Source organism: Citrus clementina, unplaced genomic scaffold (genome assembly GCF_000493195.1).
Source record: "Citrus clementina cultivar Clemenules unplaced genomic scaffold, Citrus_clementina_v1.0 scaffold_3, whole genome shotgun sequence".
In the NCBI taxonomy this organism is placed as follows: domain Eukaryota; kingdom Viridiplantae; phylum Streptophyta; class Magnoliopsida; order Sapindales; family Rutaceae; genus Citrus; species Citrus x clementina.
The window spans coordinates 13,018,706-13,045,859 of NW_006262339.1; the positions used below are offsets into that span (position 1 = coordinate 13,018,706).

A 27,154-nucleotide genomic window follows, 5' to 3' on the forward strand; every position below is an offset into this window, starting at 1 on the left:
GGGTTGAAATCTTATTGGTCAATGGAAAAAATTAACTACCCACTTTGATGAAAAGTGAGAATCAGAGTTTTATTAAAACTAGTCCTCAATTCACCCATATTTTCTCTGCATAAAGAAAGTGAGTCACTCTAAAGAGGTCTAGAGAGAGAAATTAATTTTACTAACTTTTAGTTCTTGCAATGAAATTTGATCAAGGAAATTGTTATGGATCAAGGTATGTCTTCTTTCAATTATGATGATGTGAAAATTGTGATACATTATAATCTTAGGGATTGAAGTTTGTACAAATTAAGGTTTACTTGCTTATGAGAATTGTACAAAATTCCCAACAATCTAGTCATCTATGCTTTTTTGTTAACTCAATAATGACAATTAAGATTGCTAATGTTCACATTTTTAAAGCATCTAGGAATAATATATTTACCAATAACCCAAAGTGTAACTTTGTCAGAACTATCACCATTGCAACAAACAGAAATAGTAATTCTCTTGTTGTCCTTCTTCTGTCCTTCCAATTGCTTTATAGCAAGCGAATGATTTGCTTCCAAACGATAGAATAAACCCATCGTTTCATCCATATTGTAGATATCCTTCCATTGAAATTGGTCTAGTTTAGCTTTTACACTTGGTAAAGCAGGTTCAGTATTTTCCATGGCTTAAAGTGCTCGAGCCAACCACTTGAGAAATTAAATTTCATATTAGAATTGCCATACATTTTCTGTAAAAATTCTTTTGCTTTGGTTTGGATAATTTCTCTAGTCATATTCACTTTCTCTTAATATTGGAGAAACCACTCATACAATACTTTTTCCAACTTGGGATATTTTGCTGGTTCATGCCTCTTAAGATTTTTATTCTTAATCGCATTTGACAAATATTCAATTGACATTTTTTAAGCGTATTTAATATTATTGACTAGCTTGTAGAGAGGTGAAATTTTTGTCGAACACATTGTTGCAATCTTTTTGACTTGAGGAATGATGTTCATTTTTATATTCGCACAATGCTTTCCTCATCTCATTAGTCGATATAAAATTCTTTTAATCCTTAAAAATGAGAAGCCATGATTCCAATGATTTGAGTCTAAAATTAAAAATAATGGATTATGTATTTTTAGAGTTTGTGTTCTATGTTTTATGTACAATGAACTTACATTAATTTATTAATATCGTTTGTAAATACATGATAATAAAAATGTATTTGCATTAATTTCTTGGCTTCTATACATGTACTTGTATTAATTTATTGATATCATTTGTAAATACATGATAATTAAAATGTATTTACCTTAACTTTTTGGCTTCTATGTACATGTATTTGTTTTTATAACTCATACATGAATCTTAGTTAAAAGAATAATATATGTACCAAAAAAACTCTTTATAAATTAATAAATATTCATTTATCGATAAATTAATAAATTATTCCTTTTTTGATAAATAAATAACCTCACTAGAATAATATTTTTTCCAAATCCCAACAATATTATTTTATAGAGGTTTTACTTTATTATGAGATAAATATTGTTGATCATTAAATAAACCATACAATCATGTACTACAAAGGGTTGAAGAAAGTTTTATTTATAGGTGATGATCTTCACCTCATCTTGAGTTGTTTAACTAGAGTTTTAACCATAATGTAGTGACATAATGTGCCAACATGAGACTATGTTAAAAAAAGAAATTTTTGTGTGGTATGTCTATGTTGTTACTTCCATTAGGGTATAAATGTAAATTTGACTATACACCCACATAAAATACTCTTGTTTATCCTCCCTTAATGGGTTGAAAAGTCAATACTCTCTTGAAAAAAAAAAAAAGTCAGTACTCTAGCCTCAACTAGAGGTGTGCACTATTTGGTTTGGTTTGACTCTGACTTAAAACCGAGCCAGAAGTAAACCAATTGATTCATGATTTTGTGAGCCAAATATGAACCAAATATTAGAATCGAACTCAACTAAACCAAATTAATTCAACTCGATTTAGTTTAGTTCTATACTTTGGTCTGGTTTAGTAGAGTAATTTTACTTTATATATTTTACGAAAAACAAAATATAATAGTAATATACGATTATTATAACAATAATATTGAGTTCATAAATCTACAAACAGTAAAAAGCATAATAAAGTTCAACCGTACTCTAGAAATTCATTACAAATTATTGAAGGAACTTCACATCAAAGTTCCATTACTACTAAACACCTCTCAATCACCACTTCTTGATCCTTCAACTTCCACATCCACAATACCTTTATTATCCCTCAAAGTGAGCCATTAGCCAAGCACCAACAATTAAAGAAAATAAAATGGTGTATAATATCACATTGATAATCACATGTAAACAAATAAAATGTATCAGCTTCATTACCCAAATATTCTTCATGTTGAACCACATGAACGAATGTTAAACAAATCAAAATTGTGCAATCTACTCAAAATAAACTTAAATTTAAGTTTGACAGAACATACATTTTAAAAGTTGATCCATAAACTCATTTTCTTGAATTAATTGATCAAAGTTTATTGTCGTATCCAAGAAAAGAGAAGACCCCAACTAATTTTGTGTTGATATCAATGTTTCAATCATGTAAGGAGTTAAAGACATTCTATATTGATATAGTTTAGGCTAGGATTTTTAATTTTTATACTTTTATTTTCATAAATTCTATTTTAATTTTTTTAGTGAACCGTTTGGTTCGGTTTGGTTTTAAACCGAACAAAAAAAGAACCAATTGATTCAAAGATTTATGAACCATTTGGCTTTTGTTGCTTGAACTAAATTGAACCGAACTGATTGCTCACTTCGAGCCCCAACAATTAGTTTTTTCATTAATTTGGATCGTTGACTATAGTTGACTAATAAATATAAAAATTTACCCTTTTTATGATCGAACGTCACTAGAAAAGAGAAAAGTTCCCCTAAATATCTAGAAGTATAACTAGTTATAGTTCTAATTTTCTCCTTTTTCCCTCTTCTCCATATTTTGTTCAAATTTTGTCCACAAGCTAAAATTATTAATAAGCCTATTTATCAAACAAGTCATATTCGTATTTAAAGATTTTGATACAATTATTAAATGAATCATATTCATACTTAAATTTGATACAATTCAATTAATGACACGGCATGATTATACAAACGGACACCCCTAGATGACACGTGCCTAAATTAATTTAAGTGCCAAAGGTTAGGGGACATAGATGTTACTTTACTAAACTGTAGGGATCTCGATGATAATACACTAAGAAGTTGGAAGAATGAAAAAGGACGACCAACAAGTACGTCTATAATCTCGTAACCAAACAAGAGCAATACAGCCCACTAAAAACCCTAATCATGAACAGAGTCCTTCATATATAAACAAATCCCAAAATCGGCTAGTTGCAAACGAGCTAGAGAGAGAGAGAGAAAGCGAGAGGAAAAGGAGAAAAGGGGGAAAAAAATGCAGATCTTCGTGAAAACCCTAACGGGGAAGACCATTACCCTCGAGGTCGAATCCAGCGACACCATCGACAATGTCAAGGCCAAGATCCAAGACAAGGAGGGTACTTACTTATTAAGTTAAAAATCAAACTTTAGAATTTTCTCTGATTATCAAATTAAGATCTAACGATTTGCTGATTAAAAATACTCTTAGGTATTCCGCCGGACCAGCAGAGACTTATCTTCGCTGGGAAGCAACTTGAGGATGGCCGTACTCTAGCCGATTACAATATCCAAAAGGGTTATTCTGTTTTATTTATTAATAAAATTTTTGCGCCATTTTTACCAATAACTTAACGTTAGTTAGTTTAGTGAATTGTAAGAGTGAAACTTAGATTGGCCTTTTAACATAAATTTTTTCCAGCATATTATTATTCTTTTGTAAATTATGTTTGGGGTTTTAATTAGTGGATTTATTTGAATGCATATAAAAAATTTTCAGAGTCAACTCTGCATCTGGTTCTGAGGCTTCGTGGTGGTATTATTGAGCCTTCTTTGATGGCATTGGCAAGGAAGTATAACCAGGACAAGATGATCTGCCGAAAGTAAGTTTGGATAATTATCATTGGTTTTAAGATAGTTTTGATTGAAATATATATCTTTAGTTCTGGATATCGATTGTTTGATTGCATCACTTTTTACTGTTATTAGTCCCTGTTTTCTAAAACAATTATAAGATAGTATCATGTTATTTTGAGCGTCATGGCTTTCTTGTCCTGTGTTAGACAGTGTGTTTTGTACATTTTATATGCTATGGTTATAGTTATGGAAGTGTTCTATGTTCTTAAAAATGTAGTTAGCTTTGCCAGAAACTGGAGCTAAGACTCAAGTTTGCTTCCTTATGAAGATGTTGAGGTAGCTCAATTCCCTCCTTATGATGGTGTTGAAGGATGGTTTCTTTTATTTAGGATTTTACTTTTAACTTCCCAGCTATTTCTGATATTCTTTAGTTGGATCACATATGGACTTATTTTGCTGAGAATGCGCCACACAAGCGCATACTTTTGATACTTGAGACACTGACTGAGTCAGAATTGGTGCTTTGACATGTTCGTTTCCCCTTGTACTTAGTTATCTCTGAATCATGTTAGGGTTTTTGCTTAAGGATTTTGTTGATTATGGTTAGAGGAAGAAATCACTTATGCATGGCTTCTTTTATTTTCATTCTTAAAGGGGTGGTTCCTGGTAATTTCTGTAGATGATTGGTTATACTATGTCGAAAGTATTTAACACTATATATTAGAAATTCCAGGATTAAGTCTGGATTATCTATGAACTTCACATAGAGGGTTATAGTATATCGAAAGTATTTAACACTATATATTAGAAATTCCAGGATTAAGTCTGGATTAACTATGAACTTCACATAGAGGGTATCTTTTAGGGTGCGTTTGGCACATTGCATTGCATTAGGATGTATTGCATTACGTTGTAATTTAACACAATGTTTGGTGTAGTGTGGATTGTATTGTATACAATATTATTTTGTATTAATATTAAAATAAATTAGTATTATTTAAATTAATTAATATCTGTGTTAAATTATTAATTTTTTAATTTAATTATAAATTAATTTTATTTATTAATGTTGAATATAACTATTTAGTTTTAAATTTATTATTTCAATATTTACATATTTAAAGTAAAATAATTAAAAAAATTTATGTAATAAAAGTAAAATAATGTATTATCATTTATTTATCAAATATTTAGTTTGACTAATATTTTATATTATTTCAATTAAATTTTATTTAAAATATAATACAAATTTATTAAAAGTTATTGAATAATAAAAGTATAATGATTAAATAATATCAATAGCATTGCAATGCTAAACCCTATCTCCTATGGTTTATTTAATGTTCCTTTATGCAACTAGAAATTACAGGAAGACATGAGTTTGCATAAGAACAGTATTTTTATGCAATACAATACAGTGTAATGCAAGCTGCCAAACGCATCCTTGAAGTATTTTTGGTTTGTATGATATCTCTACTTTTGCTGTTTGCTCTTTGTACTTTCATTTATAAATTTGATTAATTTTATTATTTGTTATCATTTTCATATTAAATTTGTTGATGATTATGATTCTTAATAACCTAATATATGCAACAGATGTTATGCACGCCTGCACCCCCGTGCTGTGAACTGCAGGAAGAAGAAATGTGGGCACAGCAACCAGGTAAATCATTTTGAGTTGCAATGTATCTTTATGCTTTGCTTTTTCTTAGTCTTCTTGCATTAGTTAACTTACACTATATACTCCTTGGTATATTGCAGCTGAGGCCAAAGAAGAAGATCAAGTAGATATTCTGCAGAGAAATGCTACATTTTATACTGAAACAGGATGTTTTGCCTAGAATATGTAGCATCAACTATTGCCTAGTAATAGTTGTCACTTAGTACGTGATTTCTGTTTCAAGATGTTTCCAGGGTTGAGAGTATTTGTAGACTGATTACTATCGCCTCTATGTGCCGTGACATTGAGCACTTTATTATAACTTGCCTGAATCTACTATTTTCTTACACTGATGTTTAAGCACCAATAAATTTTTCACTTTCATTGGTAATGATCATCCATTGTTGGTCGATTCTGTATCTAATATTTTTCTAACACCTGAGCAAAATATACACAAGAAAAACCATATAATCTGTTAATAATGTTATTGGTTGAATCCCTGTAAAAAGTTCAATCCTGTAATACAATGGAACAATTTTGACATTTCAACTGCGGGTCAACTATTGACTCTGTATGCTTCTCGTCCGATCTGCCCAATTCCTCGTTGAAAATTCGATAAGCTATTTGCAATAATATTTGTCACCTGACAGTTCTCTTCTCCATATTATCTGTCATTTTGAATAGTATCCAAAATTCAAAGTTTCAAGAAATGTTTTTGGATTTTGGATTATATCATGTTGGCTTGGGAGTTGGGAGCAAAGGTAAAGGGAAATATTTATGCATGGTAAATGTGAGATAACAAACTACCTTGTCTGAAAAATGTTTTGGATCATTCTCTGCGGGGACTCAAGTGCTGCGTATTCTAGCTCAAGCAACTCATCTGAACTGAGTCGCCAACCAAGAGCACCCAGATTTTCCTCAACTTGTTTCACGTACTTAACTCCAGGAATGGGTATGGTACCTTTGCAGATGCACCAGTTTATCGCAACCTGGTAATTGGATGCCTTTAACATCTTCACAAAACTTATAACAACTACAGATGCAAGATGATGTATCCTGATGGGCATAGTTAAGAATTAAAAAATTGTTCAAACCAAATACCTGTGGTATGGTTTTGCCTCGTCTTTCTGCAATTTCTTTTAGAGAGCGCAATAAAGGCTTCAATCCGGGAAGAATTTGCCTGAATAACAATGCCCTGACAGCAGACAATTGATCCAATTGAGAAACAAGCAATGAATAATGCAAGAAAATATTCATAATTGAAGAAAAGAGACTGATCTTTCACCCATTTTCCCCTAGTGAATAATTATAGTGAATTAAAGCAATACCGAGGTCCACGGGGAAGTTTAGAAGGTGTATATTTCCCAGTAAGCATTCCGAGTCCTAGAGGGCTATAAGATATCAAGCGGATGCCCAGAGAATCACATATATTCTTGATCTCCAGCTGATTTTCTCCCATACTCAGCAAAGAAAACTGCACCTGAAATATGACATCTCATTGAATGTAAGATACAATTTTATGATTACCAGCTTTTAGGTTACTTATGTCAGTCTATGCAAATGCAGCATGGTCTCCATTAAATGTATGGTTTTCTAGAAACCGAGAGATTTCAACTTTCAACAATTATACCATATTCAATAAACCCAGGGACACTCGTGATGCATAGTAGTGTAAGATTGTGTGGTCTTGGCTGGGGCACCACAAAGAAACCAGGCCCACAGGTCCAGTTAAAGCCATGAAAGAGACTCAACCCACTTTCATGAGTTTTTCTGTATATCTCTCTTCCCGAAAAGCTTGTTTATCATGATAATATCTTATTCTGAATCTTTTAGCCTCTTCGCTTATGAGATAAGATGATATGCTAGAAGTATGACACCTATTTTCTTTTTGTTGATTATTTGGGGTCTTGGTGGTAAAGAAATGAAGTTTATCAACAAAGGTGCTTGTGCTAAAATAGATAAGGCTCTATTTAGGATTAGTGGAAAGAATTTGTATATGGCTAAACTAAATAGGTGTACGGTTCTATCATTCTAAAACTTAAGGCTTCAAATTATAAATTTTCATTGTTTAGTGTTTTGGCTAAAGAGTAATTAAATGAAACGGTTGAAAAATTATGTCTAAGTGCAGTGCTATTTCTTAATTCTGACCATCCTGTTCTGAACTCGATTAAGAAATTCATCTGGCTACTAAATATTTGGTTGGCTACTGAAACAAAATCTTGATAGAGGGATTCTATTAATTTTTCTCTTACCATATCTACATTGTCGCCATGAAAGGGAAAATCTTTTAGATTTTTAATAATTGCCCTGCTTTGGCATGGCTAAATATTTCTTCTAATGGCTGTTTGTGGCTAAGTGTTTGGGCATTTTGGTGGTTAATTAATAAAATATGATAATTGCTCAGGTATCACAGAAGAGGAGAGAGAGTTCTAGATGGAAAGATGTTGACGAAAAGGGGAGTTGTTTGGCAAAAAGTCGCCTTTTGAAGTTTTTATAAATCTAGTGCCAAAGCAAAATGCCCAAACACCTTTGAACTCCTGACTCACGCTTTGAGCTCTTGACTCACAGCCAAAATGCCTTTTATCAAAACAACATATATTCAGCAAGATACGGCTAACAAAGACCATGTTAAAAAGAAGTTTTCAGAAATTAAGGGAAAATTTTTATCGAGTTCTCAATACTTTTGTCAAACAAAAACTTGTTTTCAAACTATTTTTCTAAATTCTTTTCCCTTGAATAATAACAAGGACTAGCCCCTTGTTGATGCTTTAAATATAAATTATATTTTCATTAACCAAGGAGAATAGTTAACCCAAAAGATAAATGAATAAGATAAAAAAAAATTAAAATATGTTAATCACTTTCTAATTGATGTCTAAATTTACTAAATGTGAAAGGCAATAAGTAAAGGAAATTTTATAGCTTTACTTGTGTGAATACAAGATTGTGATCACAATTGTCTTTCTTTGAGCAATTTGCAATCTATTTATATATAATAAAGTTGTCGTTACAATTATTGACTCTTAAGTACAAAGTGATAAGAAATTGGGATAATATTTACAGATGACTTTGTGCCAATAAACTAACCAAAAAGTAAATAGTAAAAGACATGATTGACTACAATAATTTTTTTTGGCGGCTAAGCGTTGATAAGAAAGGACAAAAATTAAAAAGATGCCTTCACAATTTTTTCCTTATCAGGTAGTGAGTAAAGAAAGAACATTTGTAAAGAGGAAATAAAGAAAAAGTTGGCTACTTAAGTCTTTTTGCTAGCTAAAAACTATTTTTATCTTGAGGTATCTCTTATTTGTCCATCGTTTTATCAATTGCCTTTGCTATATCTTCATCCAATAACTAATGACTCATAGCTTCCGATTTTGTTCCACATGATGTCATGTCATTGATCTCAATTATGATATTCAAATATTCTTCACATTTTTCTTTAGTACCGACTTTTAGCTATAGTAAAGGAGTAAGTCTTCATTGACGATTTTTTTGGCCAAAATAGTATAATATTTGTCCTTGTGCTATTATTTTGTTGTGAGACTCAATCCATTTGTAAAATGCTGTAATTTTATAAGTTTTTCTATATATGTCTTTTGTGGAGAAGCTTGGTTATATTGATAATATCTTCTTCTGAATCTTTTAGCTCTTTCGGCTATGAAGATCAGATGATATGCTAGGATATGATACTTGATTCTTTTTGTTGATTATTTAGGGTTTTAGTGGTAAAGAATTGAAGTATATCAACAAAAGAGCTGGTTTTAAAATAGAAAAGACTCTATTTAAGGTTGATGAAAAGAGTTTGAATCTGTCTAAACTAAATAGGTATACGATTCTTAGCGTTTAAATAATAAATTTTCATTTAGTGTTTTAGCTACCCAGGATATGGTTGATGACACTGATGCACTATCCAAAAGTTTGATTAAATGGCTAACATCCATCATTTGGAACAGAAACAGAAACTACGCATCATCAATTCTTGGATGAAGATACAGTAGAGGAAATTGATGAAATGATGGACAAATAAGAGACTCATCAAGACAAAAATAGTAGTTAGCTAGCAAAAAGACTTAAGTAGTGTCAAGACCCATCCAGACCTGGCAAGATATTGTCCACTTTGGGCCTTAACAAAACCCGCACGGTTTTGTTCTTAGGGTGCCCATACACCCCAAAACACGTCTTGCCAATTAAGGTGTGGATCAGCCCTTATAAACCCACCATCTCTCTCGTACTTTGCCGATGTGGGATTCACCTAGGGTGTTACAAGTAACTGATTTTTCTTTATTTCATCCTTACTAATATCCTTCTTTTACTCACTACCCAATAAGAAAAAAATTATGAAGGTATTTTTTTAATTTTTGTCATTTTTTATCGACACTCAGTCACCAAAAAAGCTATTGTAGTCAATCATGTCTATTATTCTTTACTTTTTAGTCAGTCTATTGGCACCAAACCAAATGTAAATATAATTCTAATTTCTTATCACTTTGTACTTCGGATCAACAATAGTAACGCAATTTTATTGTATATAAATAGATTGCTCAAAGAAAGGTTATCGTGAACACAACCTTGTATACACAATTCTAGCCTTATTTTGCTGAATATATGTTGTTTTAGTAAAGGCATTTCGGGCGTGAGTCAGATTTTCAAAGCATGCTTTTACAAGCATATTTTCAGAACCAGTTTTATAAAAAATTTAAAATGCTAGTTAATTGCCTAGACAACTCCCTTTTTCGTCAGCGTCTTTCCATCTGAAACCCTTTTCTATTCTTTGGTACCAAAGCACCACTTTTGTTTTTGTTTTAAATATATTTTATATGAGTAGTTACAAGACAGACTTCGTTTAGTCTATAAAATGTTTTCAAAATTGATAAATTTGATGATGATCTTGTTCAATTTTATAAAAATCCATTTATTGTATTAGAAAAAGATTCTAATACAAGTACTTAAAAGGTACTTTAAGAGCTAGAGAAAAACAAATATCCTTAGGATGGACTCCACATCAATGAGATTATATAAATTGATACCTGTGCCGAGCACAGAGGGACTCCTCTAGCTGTGAGGTAATCATGAATCTTCACAAGCTGGTTTGGTCCATAGTTGCTCACCCCAACTGCGCGGACTAAACCCTGCATGTTACAATTTCCATGAGTTTTAACAATTCTAATATCGATTCTGTAACTTTATTTTAATAGCAACTGGACAGGTAATGGATTCAGGTGTTTACCAAAGACAACAATATGAAACCTATACTTTCGGGGGCATTAAGATGCTATAGTTTCAACTTCAATTCCTGCCTAAAATTCTGGAGCCAATTCTCATAATGTGCAGTGATCAAAATAGAATGATGTCTGCTAATTATTTGCCTCTACATTTTAATGTAAAAATTGGTAACCTTCTCGTACATTGCCACTAAACCATTCCAAAGAGCTAATTCTTGTGGAGGAGCGTAATTTGCAGTAGACCAATGTAATTGCCCAATTCCAATTTGCTCAATCTGCAGACGGGCAAGAGAGGCCCTGGAAAATGATTCTTCATCAGATTCTATAGTCCATTGAAATAGCTATTATAAACTAAGTCAAAGATTCATTTTTCTCTATAGGGGTTATGCAACAACTCTTTTTAAGTAATTTATGAGTCGAAAGAGAAAAACTACACAATAGTACAATTGCATGCACTGAAACAGAAAAGGGCAGATGGAATACCTGCATGCATTTACAAACTGCCCCGGTGTCAGACGCCAAGGGTATGCTGCAAACTTTGTAGCAATCACAATATTATTTTGTACCTGCTTTTGCCCTGAGAATGCACCCCATGTGTGAGCTCTATAACCAGAAACCTTGTCGTAGGCAAAATAAAAGTCTTAATCAATGTCTGCACATATAGGTGATTGTAAGCAAGGTCTCATAGGAAAACAAAGAATATGATCAATCACATATGATAAGCTTAAGCTGATTATCTTGTAAGTCAATCAGGTGCTCTAGTGATTCGATGGATTCAAAACATTGAAGTGCATAAAATTGATTGAATAATCTTCATAGCTTTGACGTACTGCATTCAATTCACCAGCCACTCACTTGATTTTCAACCACTCAGTTGTCGGAGTCTCATCAGAGGAGTCCTAAGAGGACAGCTTGGCTTGGCCTCTTGCAATTGAAGAGGTGAAGGATTGATTTTAATTCACGGGTAAGACGGGGCAAGGTGCATATGTGTTACTTTTAACGTCAAGCAATTTGGCATAAGAGTGTGTTTTACCAAACTGCATGCCAACAGCAACCAATCTTAACTTCCCTAGAAGGTTTAACAAACAAATAAGAGCACATAATAGTTCAAACTTCAAGCAACGGTTTAAAGCCAAAATTGTCTTAAGAACGTGTTTTTATTTTGTACATGAACTATGGAGTACAACAATATATGAACAGGGAGCAGTGAGGTATGTATATAACCAAATTAAAGCAACTACAAAACTTGGATGATTGCATTCAATTAGTAGCTACTCATTATTAAATTTGAACTCCAGATGAAAACATTAAACAAAAAACTAACCTGGAATTTCACTGATAAATTTTCCAAGAAGCTTTTCACTCTTTCCATTTAACCTGCCAGTCCCATAAGAATCAGCAGTATCAAAGAGGTTAATACCATTCTCCACGGCCAAGTTAAAGGTTTGTTGAAGCTGAGAGTCCATTGATTCTTGATATCCCCAAAGAAACTGGTTGCCCCATGCCCAGGTGCCAAAACCCATTGGGGAAGCACTCAATGGTCCCATCTTTACCTGCCCATTATCTCAACTCATTAATTAGACATTTGTTTTTCCTTCTAATTATACCAATTTTTATTTGTTCAAGTAAAGAAGAAGGATATTAGAAAAATTCGGTACCTTTTCCCATGGCCAAAAGAGAGGGAGTTTAGGAGGCTTGAAGAGTGGAGAGGAGATTTCATTAAAAGTGTTGAAGCAGCTAAAATAGGCTACCGTGGGTGTCGTTGAGCTTGAGAATGCCATTTTAACTTGTACTTAAATTTCTTATTAAAAAAAAAAAAAATCGTATCCCAAGATGGCCAAGACAGTTTCAAGTGCTCCTGCTCTGAAATCCCAAGATGGCCGAGACAGTTTCAACTTTCAAGTGCTTCTGTTCTGGTTAACTTGTGTGTGTGGTTGGCATTCGATTATCCAATATCACCACGAAAATTAAAATTACATGACAGCTGTGGGATTTGAACCCACGCCCTTTCGGACCAGAGCCTAAATCTGGCGCCTTAGACCACTCGGCCAAACTGTCTTCAATGCATAATGGTTTTAGGTTATTTATTTATTAATTGATGTCTTTGAATGCAATTCACAAAACGTGAGTCGGTAATCTGTGTCATTGGATTTAGTGACATCAATGACTATAAATTTATATCAAAACTTAGTTAAAATTATCTCAACCCTTTCATAAATTATGAATTTTAATCCATTGTCCATTGGATTATGATCAACATAAATAATTAAGTAGAGAAAGGCTTATGTGATTAGAAAAAAACAGAAATTCAAGAACTTGGTATGTTTTTATAATAAAAATGCATCAAATTTTATTTTTCTTTTTATAAGATTATAATTTTTTTACCCTTTTTTATTTCCTCAAATATGTTCTAAATTAATCTCTAAGAAAATAATCAGTATAATTTGCATGAAACTGAAATTAATTGGTATAAATTTAAGACTAGCAATGCTGAAAGCTGAAACTTATCGGACAAAGACTAGCTGGTGGGCAGCTTGTTGCAAGCCGGCTGCTTATAGTTGATAAAAATTTACTTTACAATTAGATTGAGGGAACATAAAATTTCATTTCAGATTGGGGCTTATGACTTTCAAATATAATTGAGAACTGCATTACAACAAGGTCTCTTACTTTTATTGCCATTTTTACACAACACCATTCAATAACATGAAAAGTAAGTTAAATGAAGAAGCCGAAAACTAGGATACCAAAGATTTTATACACGTACAGCTAACACACAATAGTTATTATATAAGAACGTACCGGTAATTAAATTTTAACTGTACAATAATATAAATGTAACGGATAGTAAAATATTATGAAAAAGATGAGAACAGCTCAGCTCAGCTCAGCATTACTTGATCCAAATTCAATACGTTGATAACTGGAGAAGCATATATAGAAGAAGAAGCAGAAGAAGAAACGAAATTATAGGAGTGAAAAACTAGAGAATCTCAAGCAATCAGTTAATACATATTATGATTTAGGACCCCTTGAATTTTGCCGGTAAGTTGTGTTGTGTCGTGTACTTGTACCCTTTATATATATATGTATATATACACACACACAAACACACAGATACGATGGTGAGAGCAAGCTCATGATATATTGCAATAGAATACAAAATAGATAGAAATAAATTTGTATATTAGCTTCTCCAAGTTACTGTGCGAGATCAATTTAAACCCAGAAGTTTAACCAGTGTGACTGTGGACTGCTGCTTGTGGACGGGTCTAAGAGGCCACCTGAGTCCTCGTTGAACCATTTTTCAGATGACGCTATAAAATCATCGACGCTTTTGTTGTTGTCATTATTATCATTATTATTTAATCTGTTTGAACTGCTCCAATCACTTCTTTTCAAGTCCTTGCCGACGCCATTAATTTCATCGTCCGATTTTCCCAGCTGTTCATTCAGCATTTGCAACTGCTTCAGGATCAAGAAAAATAAATTAAATTAACAATTAGTTACAGTAAGTTTCTGGAAGGACGTAGTTCTCTAGGATTCAAAGTCGGGTACTGGAGTGGCCATACTTTATTCCCAGCAGGAGTAAAATTTAATTTGCTTACAACAATGTGATTTTCCTAATTGTTTTTAAATAAAATATTGGATATATAACAAATCCAATTAAAATAATTTTTTATGATGAAGTATAATTTTTAATTTTTTTTTATATATTATTAAAAATCGATGGCTACAAATCAAAATTTTTTTGGGGTAAACAAAACTTTTGGTTGAAATTAAAAAATTACTATGGAAAAAATAGGAATAGTGTGATTAACTAAACTTTGGTGACCGTTCAAAAGAAAATAACTGCATGAAAATCACTCGAGTAAGTTCCTAGAAATTAGTTACCGGAGAAATTGCTTTCGGGAAAGGCTATTATTACCTCTAAGAGCAGGGACTCCTTCTCTTTGATCAAGGATTCAAAACCAGATGCCAAACTATCATAGTTAGCTCTGAGTTGAGCATAATCATGCTCAATCTGTTTTGATTTCCATCTAGCTCTTTTGTTCTGAAACCATATAGCTACCTGGCGAGGCTGCAACCCTAGCTCCGTTGCTACTTGCATCTTCTTCCTTGGTTCAAGCTTCGTGGACTCTGATTCGAATATGGACTCCAGCAACCTTATTTGTTCATCACTAAACCTTCTCTTGTTCTTCATTTTGCTCTTCTTCTTCCTTTTTGCTTCTGGTGAAGCAGCAGAGTCATCTTTTCTTCTCTCAATCATTTTGATTTTATGAAATTGTGATTGGAGCTCTCTTTTGATGAGCTCTATCGGCAACTATAAATAGCAGAAATGATGCCTTTTTACAGCACTGCTTTTAGTTTTATGTGGGTGGTTGCTTTTACAAACTAGTAGAACTTCTATGTAATTAAATTAATTAATAATTACCTGATCAGGAGATGTTTGAGACTTAGGTGTTGTTGCAAATTACAGTGGGTAAAACTATTAACTGTAAATGAGTGACCAGTTGGTAAATATTAGAACCAACATTAAGTCTTTATTAAATATTTTAGCAATAAATGAATGGCTTTCATTTCATCTTCTTATTTTAGCTAGCCACTCTGCATACGAAATTACGAATTATGAGAGAAATCAAGTATCCAAGTTAAAACCCTTTAAGATCATTTTCATATTTGATGTATTAGTGACTTGATTTTTCAGAGAAGTCTCTCCATAAAATTTCAAAAATATCAAGCTTTTTTTTTTTTAACTTTCTATACTTTCTTTTAACGTTCGTTACTCTCTCTTTTTTTTTTTCTCTCTAAAAGAATCATATAAGGGTTTAAACTTTAAGGCATCTGAAAAATTAGAATATTAGATAATGATTTGCTTAAGTTTTTGAAGCTAGCTATTGAAGATGCTATAATTAGACAATGATAGTCTATTTGTATACGATTAAAAAATATATATATAGCGTTGATAATAAGGTTAGCAATCAATGATTTTAAAACTCATTTGGAATAGTTGTAAATTGATAAAATGAAAATATTTCAAAAAAAGTTTCAAAATTTTGGTTCTTATTATTTTATCGAAATTTTTTTAAATTATACTACTATTTGAACTCAACTCCTGCTATATTAATTTTTTTTGGGCTCCTGACACCGCTACTACCGCCTCCTATCTGTACCTGCGTACATATATACATACATAATATGTCATCAAAATTAAGGCAGATTGTAACAAGTATATATATACTCCAAATTTGAAATTCTCTGACTCGTTTAAAAAATAACCTCCCGAAATTCCTCGACCTTTAAATTTAGATAGGGTACGGCGCAATTTTAGTGTGAAGGAGGCAAGTGCAACTCGTTATTATATAATAATTGAGTTTTTTTTTTTTTTTTGCAAAATATGCCCGCAATTGTTTTTTAAAATTGGAGTTAGTGACTTATTTTATAGTGGTTAAATTATATGTTTATTGAATAAATTCAAATCATTAGGACGCTAAAATGTTATTACTGCTTTAATTTATTATAAAAATGTTCTAATTGAAAGAATATTATGTGACACAGTGCGAAAGTGATACTAGATTTTATTCTATCGTGCGTTCTTGAAAACTCAAGAAAGAAGGCTCTCACAAAAGAAAAAATATCTCAATTAAAAAATACTGAATATTATTAATGAAAAGCTAGTATCTAGAAACAAAGCATAATAAGTCTATTTATACTAGTTATAATGATCCTATTTCTAATAAAATTATGATTCCTTATAAGAAAAGAAATATGACTTAAACAAGAAAATTAATCCTAATTAAACTCAAAAAGAAGGAAATTAAATATATACTCCTACTATGACTAGGATTGTCCTACATCAATCTCCTCCTTTTCGAAAAAAAACTCGTCCTCGAGTTTTGTTAAAAACAAAAGACCATCTAGAGGGTGAAGCTTGTAATGAAGGAGTAATTGATCTTGCAATATAAATGTGTAGCACTTCGCATCAACTTTCCTTGAAACTCGAAAATACCAAAACTTCAATTTCCTTTTGCTTTTGAATATGGCTCTTCTAAAAGCTGTAGACTTGTAGGAATAAATCATTAAAAGTTCTCTTTTAATTTGAGTCACATGTAAGTTGGGTAGATTAGATCTAGGGAAAAGATCAATTTGATGTTGAATATTCCTTATAGGAGGTAACTTGTTAGGAAATTCTTTAGGCATGATGCCTTGAAATTCTGAGAATAGTGATTAGACTTGTTCGGGCACTGATTATGTTTCAGCTACTTCTTTTGGTACTAAAAGATAGGTTCCCTTGACTTTTGACTTCATTGAAGTAAGGATAATCTTCATGTTGTCTTTATAAAACTTGTATGTGTTATCATTCCCATGATGTATTGTATTAAGATCAAACTGCCAGGGTCTCCCTAGTAGTATACGGCAAGCATTTATGTCGACAACATCATAGGTTACTTTATCATTGTATCTTCCGATGGAAAAAAGGAATGTGGCATTGTTCAGTAACTTTAGTCTCTCCAACATGTTTTATCCATCCAATGCAACAAGGAGAAGGATGTTTGTGAGTTTTAAGTTGTAGCTTGTCAACTATGGTCTTGGGATTTATATTCTCGCTATTACCACTGTTGATAATCAGATCACATACCCTCTCATTGATTATGCATCTTGTTTTAAAGATGCTACGTCTCTGAGTGTCTTCTTCTTTCTTTGGTATGTATAAAAAATGTTGTGTTATTAGTGATATTCCTGCATCTGGAGATGTCTACTCTTCCTCCTCTTCTATGTCATCATTGTCTTCATATGGTTTATCCTTAGGCTATTTATTTTCCTCTGCATGAGTTGCCAAATTGACTTTTTGGCGTCTTTATTCTGGGTATTGATTTGATGTATGGCCTAGTTTTGAACAACAAAAACATTTATTGCCTCGTGGAATTGTATAAGGATTACTACAACTTAGTGAGTCATTTGTTGGCCGTATGTTTTGCCCATTACAATTTTGTATTGGCCTTGTAATGTTTTCCATATGAGCTTTTTCCTTATTAATTTTGTACATCTGCTCTTGTTCCTGCCAAAATGAGCGTGGGGTGGTTGACTACGAGCTTTCTATTTTTCAAGTTGCATTTCAACCTTTTTGGCTAGTCGAATTGCGTTCTGCAATGTATGTACTAGTTGCAACCCATCTTGATCTTCTATTTCAAGACGTAAACCATCCAAGAATCAACCAACTATCTGCGCTTCTGTCTCGTGGAGGTTATTTCGTTCTATAAGCCTTTGAAATTCGAGAGCACATTCTTCGACCATTTTGGTTCTTTGACGACAGTTTTTTTACTCACGAAATAAGGTTTGTACATAGTCAAGAGCCAAAAATTGTTCCCCAGTAGGTAATGCATGTGATTCCATGTTTTGACATTTCTTTTCCCTTGTAGCACACGAGAAGTCTATAGATTGTCCACCAAACCGCACTAGCACCTTTGAGTTTATATGCTACTACCTTGACCTTCTTTGATTCTGAAAAGTCTATTGTTTCAAAGAACCATTCAATAGCTGATAACCAATCAAGAAAGTCTTCAATGCCTAGTTGTCCATTAAATGATGGGAGATCAATTTTAATACGATAGTCATTCTGACGTGTTTCTCGTTATTCATCTTCTAGTTCTTCTTCATCTAAATCATCTGAACTTAATAAAAGATGGAATTGCTTTTGTATTCCTACTAGAGCTACCTATTTCTTTTATTTCGTTGGTTTTCTTTTGCTCACTAAAATTATTTCTTGAATCAACAATGTCTATACCCTTTGCTTCCTGATTACTTTTTTGGGCAAGTTTAATTTCTTTTAATTCTTGCCTCACTCCAAGAAATGATTCTTTCATCGTCGTAATATGGGTTTGTATTGATTGTAAGGCTTTCATTGTTTCGCCATGCATCGACTGAACAGGCTTGTAATTGTTCAAGTCACTTTATCCCCCTTATAATTTTGTCTTCAAATGAAGTAATACTTTCTTTAGAAACCATTATTTTTTTTAATTGGGTCCTTTTTTAGGTTTTTTGTTTTGGGTTTTTTAAAAGAAAAGGAAACTATAGAAAATATTGTAATTAGAGAACAATAATGGAGTAAAATTATAAATAAGCAAAAGTTTGTGTTATCGGTGATGGTGATTGAAAAATTGGACTAGGATAGGTGAATCTGGAAGATTTTATGGTGGCGAGTGTGTTGGTGGTGGTGGTTCTACTCAAGTCATGATTTGACTAGAAAAATTAATTTAAAGTGGCGGTTGGAGTTTGTTTTTGGTTTTCAATGATCGGGCTAATGATTGGCAGCGGGAATGGGCTAGAAAGAAAGGATGGTGATGGTGGATGGGTTGGTAGTGGTGGTGGTTGTCAAGTCACGGCAGATTTCGATGAATCGAGCGGCGGAGGTCTCAGTAGTTCAGTGGTCGTTTGGTGTGTTTCTAGTGGATATGGTGGCAAGTTGGTGATGTTAACGGTTGGGATATGGTCGGCAGCGTGTGGGTGTTGGCTGGTGGTAGAGATCAATGGAAAAGAAGAAGAATGGTGGCGGCGGCAACCGCGTATGGTGGTTGTGGGCAGATGGCTTTGGTTTTGCTGTTTTTTTTTTATAGAATTAATGGATGATGGAGGGACGATTTGTATATGGAGGGTGGTTGATGGTCAAGAAAGTTCTATCTGGTACAAACAAATGCTCTGATACCACTTGATGCAAGCAGAAGCAATACTAGATTTTGTTCTAACATATGTTCTTGAAAACTCAAGAAAGAGGGCTCTCACAAAGGAGAAAATATCTCAATTGAGAAATACTGAGTATTATTAATGAAAAACTTGTATCTACAAACAAAACATAACAAGCCTATTTATAGTAGTTAGGATTATCATATTCCTAAAAAACTTATGATTCCTTATAAGAAAAGGAGTATGACTTAAATAGGAAAATAAATCCTAATTAAACTAAAAAAAAAAGAAATTAAATCTAGGCTTGTCCTACATCATTATGTTAATATGTTAATATACTATAACATCATCACTAGTATTATAGTAGAACCTCTGTATAGTGACATTTTATATAAGGATAATGTCCATATTATCATAAAAAATTCTAGTCATAATTTGGGTGAGTTATAAATAAGAATAAATTTCACATTGTGATAAGTTATAATTTCTCTCTAAAAAAACTTGACCTCCACTTAGTAATAAACCAATAGTTATTTGTATGTTATAAAAAATATTTGTGCTATACTAAATTAAAGGTTTAGAATAAAATAAATATAATTTTTAAAAATTATTTGGAACAATGATTTATTTAGAGTTGTTACTAAAAATCCTTAGACAGTACTTATAGATTTTCTATGAAGGAAAAATATTAAAGAGAATGCAAATATTTAGACTTTTAAGATGACTTTACATATTCTCAACACTATATAATACATGTATTAATTTCTTAAACTTGTATCTATTTCTTTTATCAATGTCTATATATTGGTTTTGGAATACTCTATTACTTAATTATTAGTATAGTGCATATTTACCTTAACATCACTTGAACTAAGGATGATTAAGTTAAAATAATAATTTTGTAACTATACCTCTATTGAGTTATAGCCTGCTTATAGTGATTAAATTAGTTTGGTCCTAATATTATAACTACTATAGAGAGGTTTTACTGTAAAAGGTTAAAAAAAAAAGCTACAATTAACATTTTTACGATGTCATGGTTCATTTTCTTCAAAGTCATACTTGCTCATTTTGTTTCCATTATATCATCAAATTATTCAAAGATTCACATTCTCAATCAACAAAATTAAAAAGGATTTCAAAAATAATATTTTTTGATGCTACAATTTTAATAATTTATGTTATAAGCTTATTTATTGTTGCCAATCTTTCATTAAATATATATTATACTAATAGTTTTGATGTTGTTTTATTTGATATGAGTTTTTCACTTCTTTATATGCGCTTATATTTATATAAATATTGACAAATAATTTATAAATTAGCCTAGGGTGATAAAAAATTTATAGGTTCGCCTCTACTCATATCTAGTTGTGCTATGGAAGTATTTTAGTTATATTATTATTAATTAGCAAGTGATATAAGACCACCCATTTTGTACGTTAAAATATATTAGTTAAATTCTCAGGGAAGACTAGAGAGGGTTACAATAGTCCTGCTTAAAACACAAACCCCTTAGGCAATGTATATAGCGTTGGTGACATGAACTTTCTAGTGCACTTAAGGTTGCTAATAAGCATCTTACACACTGGTCACTTATCACGAGTTTTTAATAATAATAATAATAATAACTCGAGGCTTTTAAAAATAAAGTGTATTTAAAAAAAATTCACCACATTTATAATGGTGCTTGAATAATATTGTCATCTATCTCGCAGGATACAATGGATTCGAATAGTGTTGGTAGCACAGCTTCACTATTTCAACAAATTCCAAACAAATGTTTGAATTCTATCACACTGAAGCTTAAAGTTAGAGAGAATATTTGCTTAAGAGAGAGGAGAAGAAAATCACTTGGATTTTGGTGTGTTTGGCAATTGAACATGGAAGCCAATATATAGGTTTCATGGGGAGACATTATTTAGTTAAAAATCTTGTGTGAAACTTTTCTTCATTTTTTACACCAGTGGGTACTCTTTGAGATTCAATTTCTCATTCACCCAAGTACCAACTTGAGCATTCTACGATTTGTTGCAAAGATGTCACAGAGGAGATTTCGAATCATCCATACATGTATATTTTTCCAATATTTATCTTGCTTTAAAATTGATCTCAAAATAGCCACTTTATGCTATTTTTCTAACAAGTAGAATTAAAAACGAAAAAAAAAAAAGATCTGGAGACATGATTTTATTGAATTTTATCATTGTATACCTGACATAACAAGTAATTGAGAAAGATAAAGGTAAATACACACACTTTGATAATTGATATGTATATGCAAGCACTTTCTTTGAAGGTTTTCTTCCCTTCTATAGTTGAATTTCTTATTTAACCTTTTGTTTGATAAAATTCTAATCAAACCAGTATCTTGCTCAAAACATTTAAGGACTTGTTGTTGGGGATGATCTTTATGGATATTTGGGAAGAATTCGAGGGGAAAGACCTATATAGAACATGAAAAAGAGGAAAACAACTACTAGAGGTGCCCATTGGTAGTTCTTGGCAATGGCACTACAAAGGTCAAATCAATACATAGTGAAGAAAAGGTTGATGGTTTCTACGAAACCTCAAATATAAATATGAAGAAAAAAGAAAAAGTGAAGAAAGACCTCCTTTGTGATGAGATGCACTAAAACTTTTGTAATGGAGTGCTCTTGAAGGTGTCTTTGGTCCTTTTTGGACAAATGATGAGCTATAATAAGTAGTTCTCCTCTTTAGGTATGGACCTTTAAGTAATTTAATTATTTAACTTGAATCCTTTAACCACTCTGAGGTTGACACATTTATGAATGTCTCCTTTTTTGAGTCAAGAGTAGGGGTGAGTATTTTGATTTTCGGTTCATTTTTTTTGTTCAGTTTACTATCCATTCGGATTTAAAAATTCAACCCAAATGGATGGAAAATTATTTCTACTCGATTTGGCTCAAATTCAAATTTGGTTCGATTCATAATTCGGTTCAATTTCGGATTGTTAGCTTTGGGTTGCAATACAATTTTTTTAAAAAAATGGTTTGGATTATTAATTTAGGTCGGAGCAAGTATTGTAAAAAATGAACAAATAAAATAGTGAATAATAAATTATTCGGGTTACTAAAACTCCAAATTTAAAATATTTAACATGAAGTTAATCCAAGTTAAATAAGAAAAAATATAAATTATTAAATAAAATAAAACCATGTCCATTTCTATATTGATAAATAGAAAAAGATGAAGTAAATTAGTTAGTTCTGCAAAAAGAACAGAAAATTAGCCCATTAAACAACAATTAACCTCTACCAAACAAGCGTCAATAATTACATTAGACGTGTACAATCTAAAGCAATGACTAAACCTAATCATCAAAATAAATGCATACATACAAACATACATACATACATACATAAATGCGTTTACCACACTGTTTGGTTTTCTCCTACTGGGATTACCAACAAGCTTGGTTTAACACATTTAAATCCTTGATAAAACTCAATTGCAAAGATTTCTAGGAAGTCTGATTTACAACTGAGGATTGAGATCTGGTCTCGTTGCCTCAGAGGAACGTAGCAGTTTTAAAGCAGATCTGATACAGATCAGTCTGCAGAGGATGCTGCTTGGTGAGAAGGTGATCCCACCAACCTTTAAGTTGACCTGTAAAACCCGCAATAAGAATCTCTGCAATGGCTTTGTCAGAAGTTCCCATACATACATACATACATACATACATACATATATACATACGTACGTACATACATACATACATACATACATACATATATATATATATATATTAGGAGTGAGCACCCTTATTCTTTTTAATGCAGACAAATTGTTAAGCGGCGTAGTTTAATAAAGTTATTTTTCAATGTACTATAAAAATGTGCAGTTTAATAATGTGTCCACACTAACTCTATTGAGCTGCACAGTTTAGCAACGTACCCGTATGAAAAAAAAATGAGGGGGGTCTATAATATGGATGTTCCCGGATCGGATTTTACAGATTGGACATCAATTCATATCCAATCTATGATTTTGCGGATTATAAATTTTTAATCCAATCTAATCTACAGATTGGTGAAATTCAATCCAAATCTAATCCATACGTCTGCGGATCGAATGCAGATTTGACCCAATCCATATCCAATCCACCATTTTAAAGATTGGTTTGTGGGCTAAAAATTTTGAATTATGTCCTATCCACTAACTAACTAAATAAAAATAAAAATATAAAAATAATTTTACTACCGATCAAATTCAAAATTAAATAAAATTTAAATAAATTAATTGTTTAAATAAAGCTAGAAAATACATTCAAGATTTCAAAATATTACACACCAAAAAGAAAAAAATCTCATTTGTTTAGATCAATACATGAAAGTTAACTGCTTAGGAAGCTATATTTTTTTTATTTAATTATTTTTATTTTATATTATTATGGGATAAGATATAATATGGTGTTAATGTAACTATATTTTAACTTATTTATTTATTAGTAAGTATAATGTCATACTTATAAGTTTAATTTTTTTATTAAATAAATCTTTTTTTATTTTTTTGCGGATTTGCGATTTTTACGGATTTATAGAATTAAATCTATATTCAATCCACGAACTGCGAATTTTCAAATTTTCAATCCAATCCAATCCACTAATCCACGGATCGAATTTTTATGGATTGTATTTCTACGGATCAGACGGATTGAGCGGATCGGATTGGATTCTGAACAACCCTAGTCAACACTTCAGAAGGATTTCCACCCCCAAATGTTACTTTTTAAAACACCATAGCAACATTGATCATATAATTTATTCTTTTTCAACCAACTATTGTAGCAAACTATAAGCCTAATTCAAATATGACAAAATATTTAAAGATTTAGATCGGCTCTATTTTTACATATTCTTTTTTCTTTTAAAAATTCGAACATTTGAACTCGATCGGTGATAATATAGTAGACAACAGATAAGTTATCATTTTTTTCATATGGTGAAAGTATTTATTATAGCCAATTCAAGCATGATTAATATATCATCAAATGAGAAAAGATCGAGGAAAGATTTATCACTAAATTTACCCTGAAGAGCTAATGGTGAGCTACGATGGGGAGTTAAAGTTGTGGAATGATTTGAGAGAGGAGAGATGAGGATATGCTATAGTGATAACTGCTAATGTCGAGCTGAAGTTGTAGGCTGATTTCATAGAGGAGAAATGATGCTATCGTGGTGACTTCTGAGGCTGTTGGCCGTTGGTGGCTTTATTGTGGTTGCATGTACTATTATGTCGAGGTAGAGCAGCATGGTGATAGCCGGCGGCTTTAGTTTTGGGAGAGGAGGAACCGAGCACAGATGAGTTACTAAGTTAGGCTATGGCTATTACGTGTTTTTTTTTTCTTTTTTGGCTTTAGGAAATTGGAAATTTGGGGATCGAGTTTGGGTGTTTGGTTTTGACTGTTTGTGCCGTTTTTTCCTTTACTTCGAATGTAAGCGTTTAATCCAATTGATTTTGAAAGTTTAATTCGTTCGAATTTTAGGATTAACCTCAACCGAACCGAAAACTGAATAAAAATTTAGGTTTGGTTCATCCAAACCGAACACCCACCCCTATTCAAGGAACTAACTTTGGTGACAGTAGGTATTGTCCTCTAACTGATTGATTTTGAATGAGCCAATTGAGCTTTTGAGCAATTGGCATCTCTTTTGGCTGCCTTTTTTTTTTTTGTTCTAGTGTGTGACCGTTTCCGAGGGATTTTGGAGGGATTTGGACGCATCTCTGTGGAGTTTGTCCCACGTTTATCTGTATTAATTTTGATGGAGGCCCTTTCATTGTTGCTATGGTCCCCAAATAATATGTGATGACACTTGGGCACCAAATAACAGACTTCTTCTAACTTTTTCAAATATTAAAGTGGCTTACAACGGCCTTCTCATTTTATTTTTCCCATAACATCTCCAGCCTTTAACTCACTTTGTAGACTTATTAGGGACTTTTTAGCTAAAATACTCTTTTATATACATTTCATTCAAATTTTGACACCAACACCTTGAATTACTTCGATTACTTTTGTTATTTTATTTTATGAAATAATATTAAATTAATTATCACTTAGCATAGAAATATGTATAATGTAAATGAATGGGCACCTTTCTTTTACTATACGATTTTCTTTTTTTTTAATCATAATACTTATCTATTTCTTATATTCACTTGGTCTAAGATGACTAAAAGTCTTAGCAATATAGTAGAACATCATTAAATTAATACTTGATAATAATCTCAATTAAATAATAGTATTTGTGAGTCCCAACTTAGGGTCAACGTGATAAATTAATGATTCGATAAATTTATTAGACAATAAATTTTCAAAAAGAAATCTTATTTTTCTATAGGACCTAATTAATACATAAATTAATAATTGAATAATTTAAAACTAAATACACATAATACGCCTATGATTTTTTAAATTGTACTAGCATAATTTTTTGTACGTTTCATCAGTCATTGTTGTTTTCTTTACATCTTTTATATGAAAAGTCATTGTTGTACTTTATTTATTATGTTAAAAGAAATAAGAAAGAAATTATATTGTCCTTAAAAAATTTTCTTTCATGAGTTACCATATAATCGTAATCCAGTTAAAGAATTATCAAATAACTGATTCACTCAATCAAAATTAAATCATAATCTTTTATTATACAACTTCACAAAATCATAACATTATCTAATTATTATATATCTATACTATATAAATTTTTTTTATCATGAATGTGATATTATTTTATAAATTAATAATTATTAATTTATCGATATATTAATATTAAATAAATTAATAGATTTTTTGTGGTCCTAAAATTATTAATGTTTTGAAATTTTACTCATTGTAACTTTCATATAGTTTAGGGTGCTTTCGAGAAAGTTAAAGTTGCTAGATAGTTTCAAGAAGTTTGACGAAGGACCAGCTCATGTCTTAAGCAACACATGGCTAACACAGAGAATCGCATGCCCAAATATCTCAGAGGGGGCAGTTGATATTTCAGCATCAAGGATCATCAACACAAGCAAAGGACAGAAGAGATCAGGGAAAGTCATCAAAGGAGACAAATAGTACACACTGCCTTGGCAAGGACATGAAGATCCATGTACTAAAGATGTTAGATGAACTCATAGCTACTAAAGTAAGTGTATGTAGCAATACAATTTCTGTACATCCTTTATATCTTTATGTATGTAATTAATATAATTAATTACTTTGCGTTTACATTACATGTTACATACATTAAAGAAATTGATAAGTTAACCATCAATTTATCATCATATTTTATAACTTCTCTTTTACTGTTCATTACATTTCTAGTCATTGGATTAAATCCAACAATCCTCCTTCCACTAACATTTATTACAACAAGTAATTTAACTGTAGCTATTAATTAATACTTGCACCCACATGCAATCTTACCACACAATTTTGTGGTAATAGAGTTGAAATTATATACAAAAAAATTGATAAATTGATGTGATCATATCAATAGAAGACCTTTTCTAAGTTGTATTTAGTGTCACTTATAACTAGTTTTTTTAGTATAAAATAAGTAATAAAATAGTAGA

The 27,154-nt window shown here is 31.6% G+C and overlaps 3 protein-coding genes and 1 non-coding gene across 7 annotated transcripts; 1 reads left to right on the top strand and 3 right to left on the bottom strand.

The window, feature by feature from the left end:
- The first annotated feature begins 3,358 nt into the window (after positions 1 to 3,358).
- Positions 3,359 to 6,057, top strand: LOC18048971 (ubiquitin-60S ribosomal protein L40). Its single transcript, XM_006441143.2, has 5 exons — positions 3,359 to 3,549; positions 3,642 to 3,728; positions 3,930 to 4,032; positions 5,603 to 5,669; positions 5,768 to 6,057. The coding sequence occupies exons 1-5, from the start codon at positions 3,447 to 3,449 to the stop codon at positions 5,792 to 5,794; spliced, it is 387 nt and encodes a 128-aa protein (XP_006441206.1). The 5' UTR covers positions 3,359 to 3,446; the 3' UTR covers positions 5,795 to 6,057.
- A 76-nt stretch (positions 6,058 to 6,133) lies between these two features.
- Positions 6,134 to 12,903, bottom strand: LOC18048972 (pyridoxal reductase, chloroplastic). 3 transcript variants are annotated; one of them, XM_006441144.2, is made up of 9 exons: positions 12,550 to 12,901; positions 12,216 to 12,444; positions 11,375 to 11,468; positions 11,065 to 11,188; positions 10,697 to 10,798; positions 6,995 to 7,146; positions 6,768 to 6,861; positions 6,474 to 6,655; positions 6,134 to 6,334 (listed from the first exon to the last, which is right to left on the bottom strand). In XM_006441144.2, exons 1-9 carry the CDS (start codon positions 12,670 to 12,672, stop codon positions 6,331 to 6,333), a joined length of 1,104 nt encoding a protein of 367 aa, XP_006441207.1. In that variant the 5' UTR covers positions 12,673 to 12,901; the 3' UTR covers positions 6,134 to 6,330. The 3 variants fall into 3 exon arrangements, with proteins under 3 accessions (XP_006441207.1, XP_024044324.1, XP_024044325.1); XM_024188556.1 differs by lacking the exon at positions 6,134 to 6,334 and having other exon boundaries at positions 6,344 to 6,655; positions 12,550 to 12,902; XM_024188557.1 differs by lacking the exon at positions 6,134 to 6,334 and having other exon boundaries at positions 6,567 to 6,699; positions 12,550 to 12,903.
- Positions 12,870 to 12,949, bottom strand: TRNAL-UAG. Its single transcript has one exon. It is a non-coding gene; the product is annotated as a tRNA-Leu (tRNA).
- Positions 12,950 to 14,014: 1,065 nt separating this feature from the next.
- Positions 14,015 to 15,263, bottom strand: LOC18048974 (homeobox-leucine zipper protein ATHB-12). Of its 2 annotated transcripts, none has more exons than XM_006441145.2 (2): positions 14,820 to 15,261; positions 14,015 to 14,356 (listed from the first exon to the last, which is right to left on the bottom strand). In XM_006441145.2, the coding sequence occupies exons 1-2, from the start codon at positions 15,159 to 15,161 to the stop codon at positions 14,111 to 14,113; spliced, it is 588 nt and encodes a 195-aa protein (XP_006441208.1). In that variant the 5' UTR covers positions 15,162 to 15,261; the 3' UTR covers positions 14,015 to 14,110. The 2 variants fall into 2 exon arrangements, with proteins under 2 accessions (XP_006441208.1, XP_024044573.1); XM_024188805.1 differs by having other exon boundaries at positions 14,057 to 14,359; positions 14,820 to 15,263.
- Between the last annotated feature and the right edge of the window lie 11,891 nt (positions 15,264 to 27,154).

Excerpts from the sequence above, each read along its gene's own strand:
- LOC18048971 (XM_006441143.2), top strand. The coding sequence starts at position 3,447 with ATGCAGATCTTCGTGAAAACCCTAACGGGGAAGACCATTACCCTCGAG. Across the intron at positions 3,729-3,929 it reads CGATTACAATATCCAAAAGG|AGTCAACTCTGCATCTGGTT; the intron begins GTTATTCTGTTT and ends AAAAATTTTCAG. Across the intron at positions 5,670-5,767 it reads AATGTGGGCACAGCAACCAG|CTGAGGCCAAAGAAGAAGAT; the intron begins GTAAATCATTTT and ends GGTATATTGCAG.
- LOC18048972 (XM_006441144.2), bottom strand. The coding sequence starts at position 12,672 with ATGGCATTCTCAAGCTCAACGACACCCACGGTAGCCTATTTTAGCTGC. Across the intron at positions 11,469-12,215 it reads ATTTATCAGTGAAATTCCAG|GGCAAAAGCAGGTACAAAAT; the intron begins GTTAGTTTTTTG and ends GTGCATTCTCAG. Across the intron at positions 7,147-10,696 it reads TCCCTCTGTGCTCGGCACAG|GTGCAGTTTTCTTTGCTGAG; the intron begins GTATCAATTTAT and ends GTCATATTTCAG.
- LOC18048974 (XM_024188805.1), bottom strand. The coding sequence starts at position 15,161 with ATGATTGAGAGAAGAAAAGATGACTCTGCTGCTTCACCAGAAGCAAAA. Across the intron at positions 14,360-14,819 it reads AGGAGTCCCTGCTCTTAGAG|CAGTTGCAAATGCTGAATGA; the intron begins GTAATAATAGCC and ends TTGATCCTGAAG.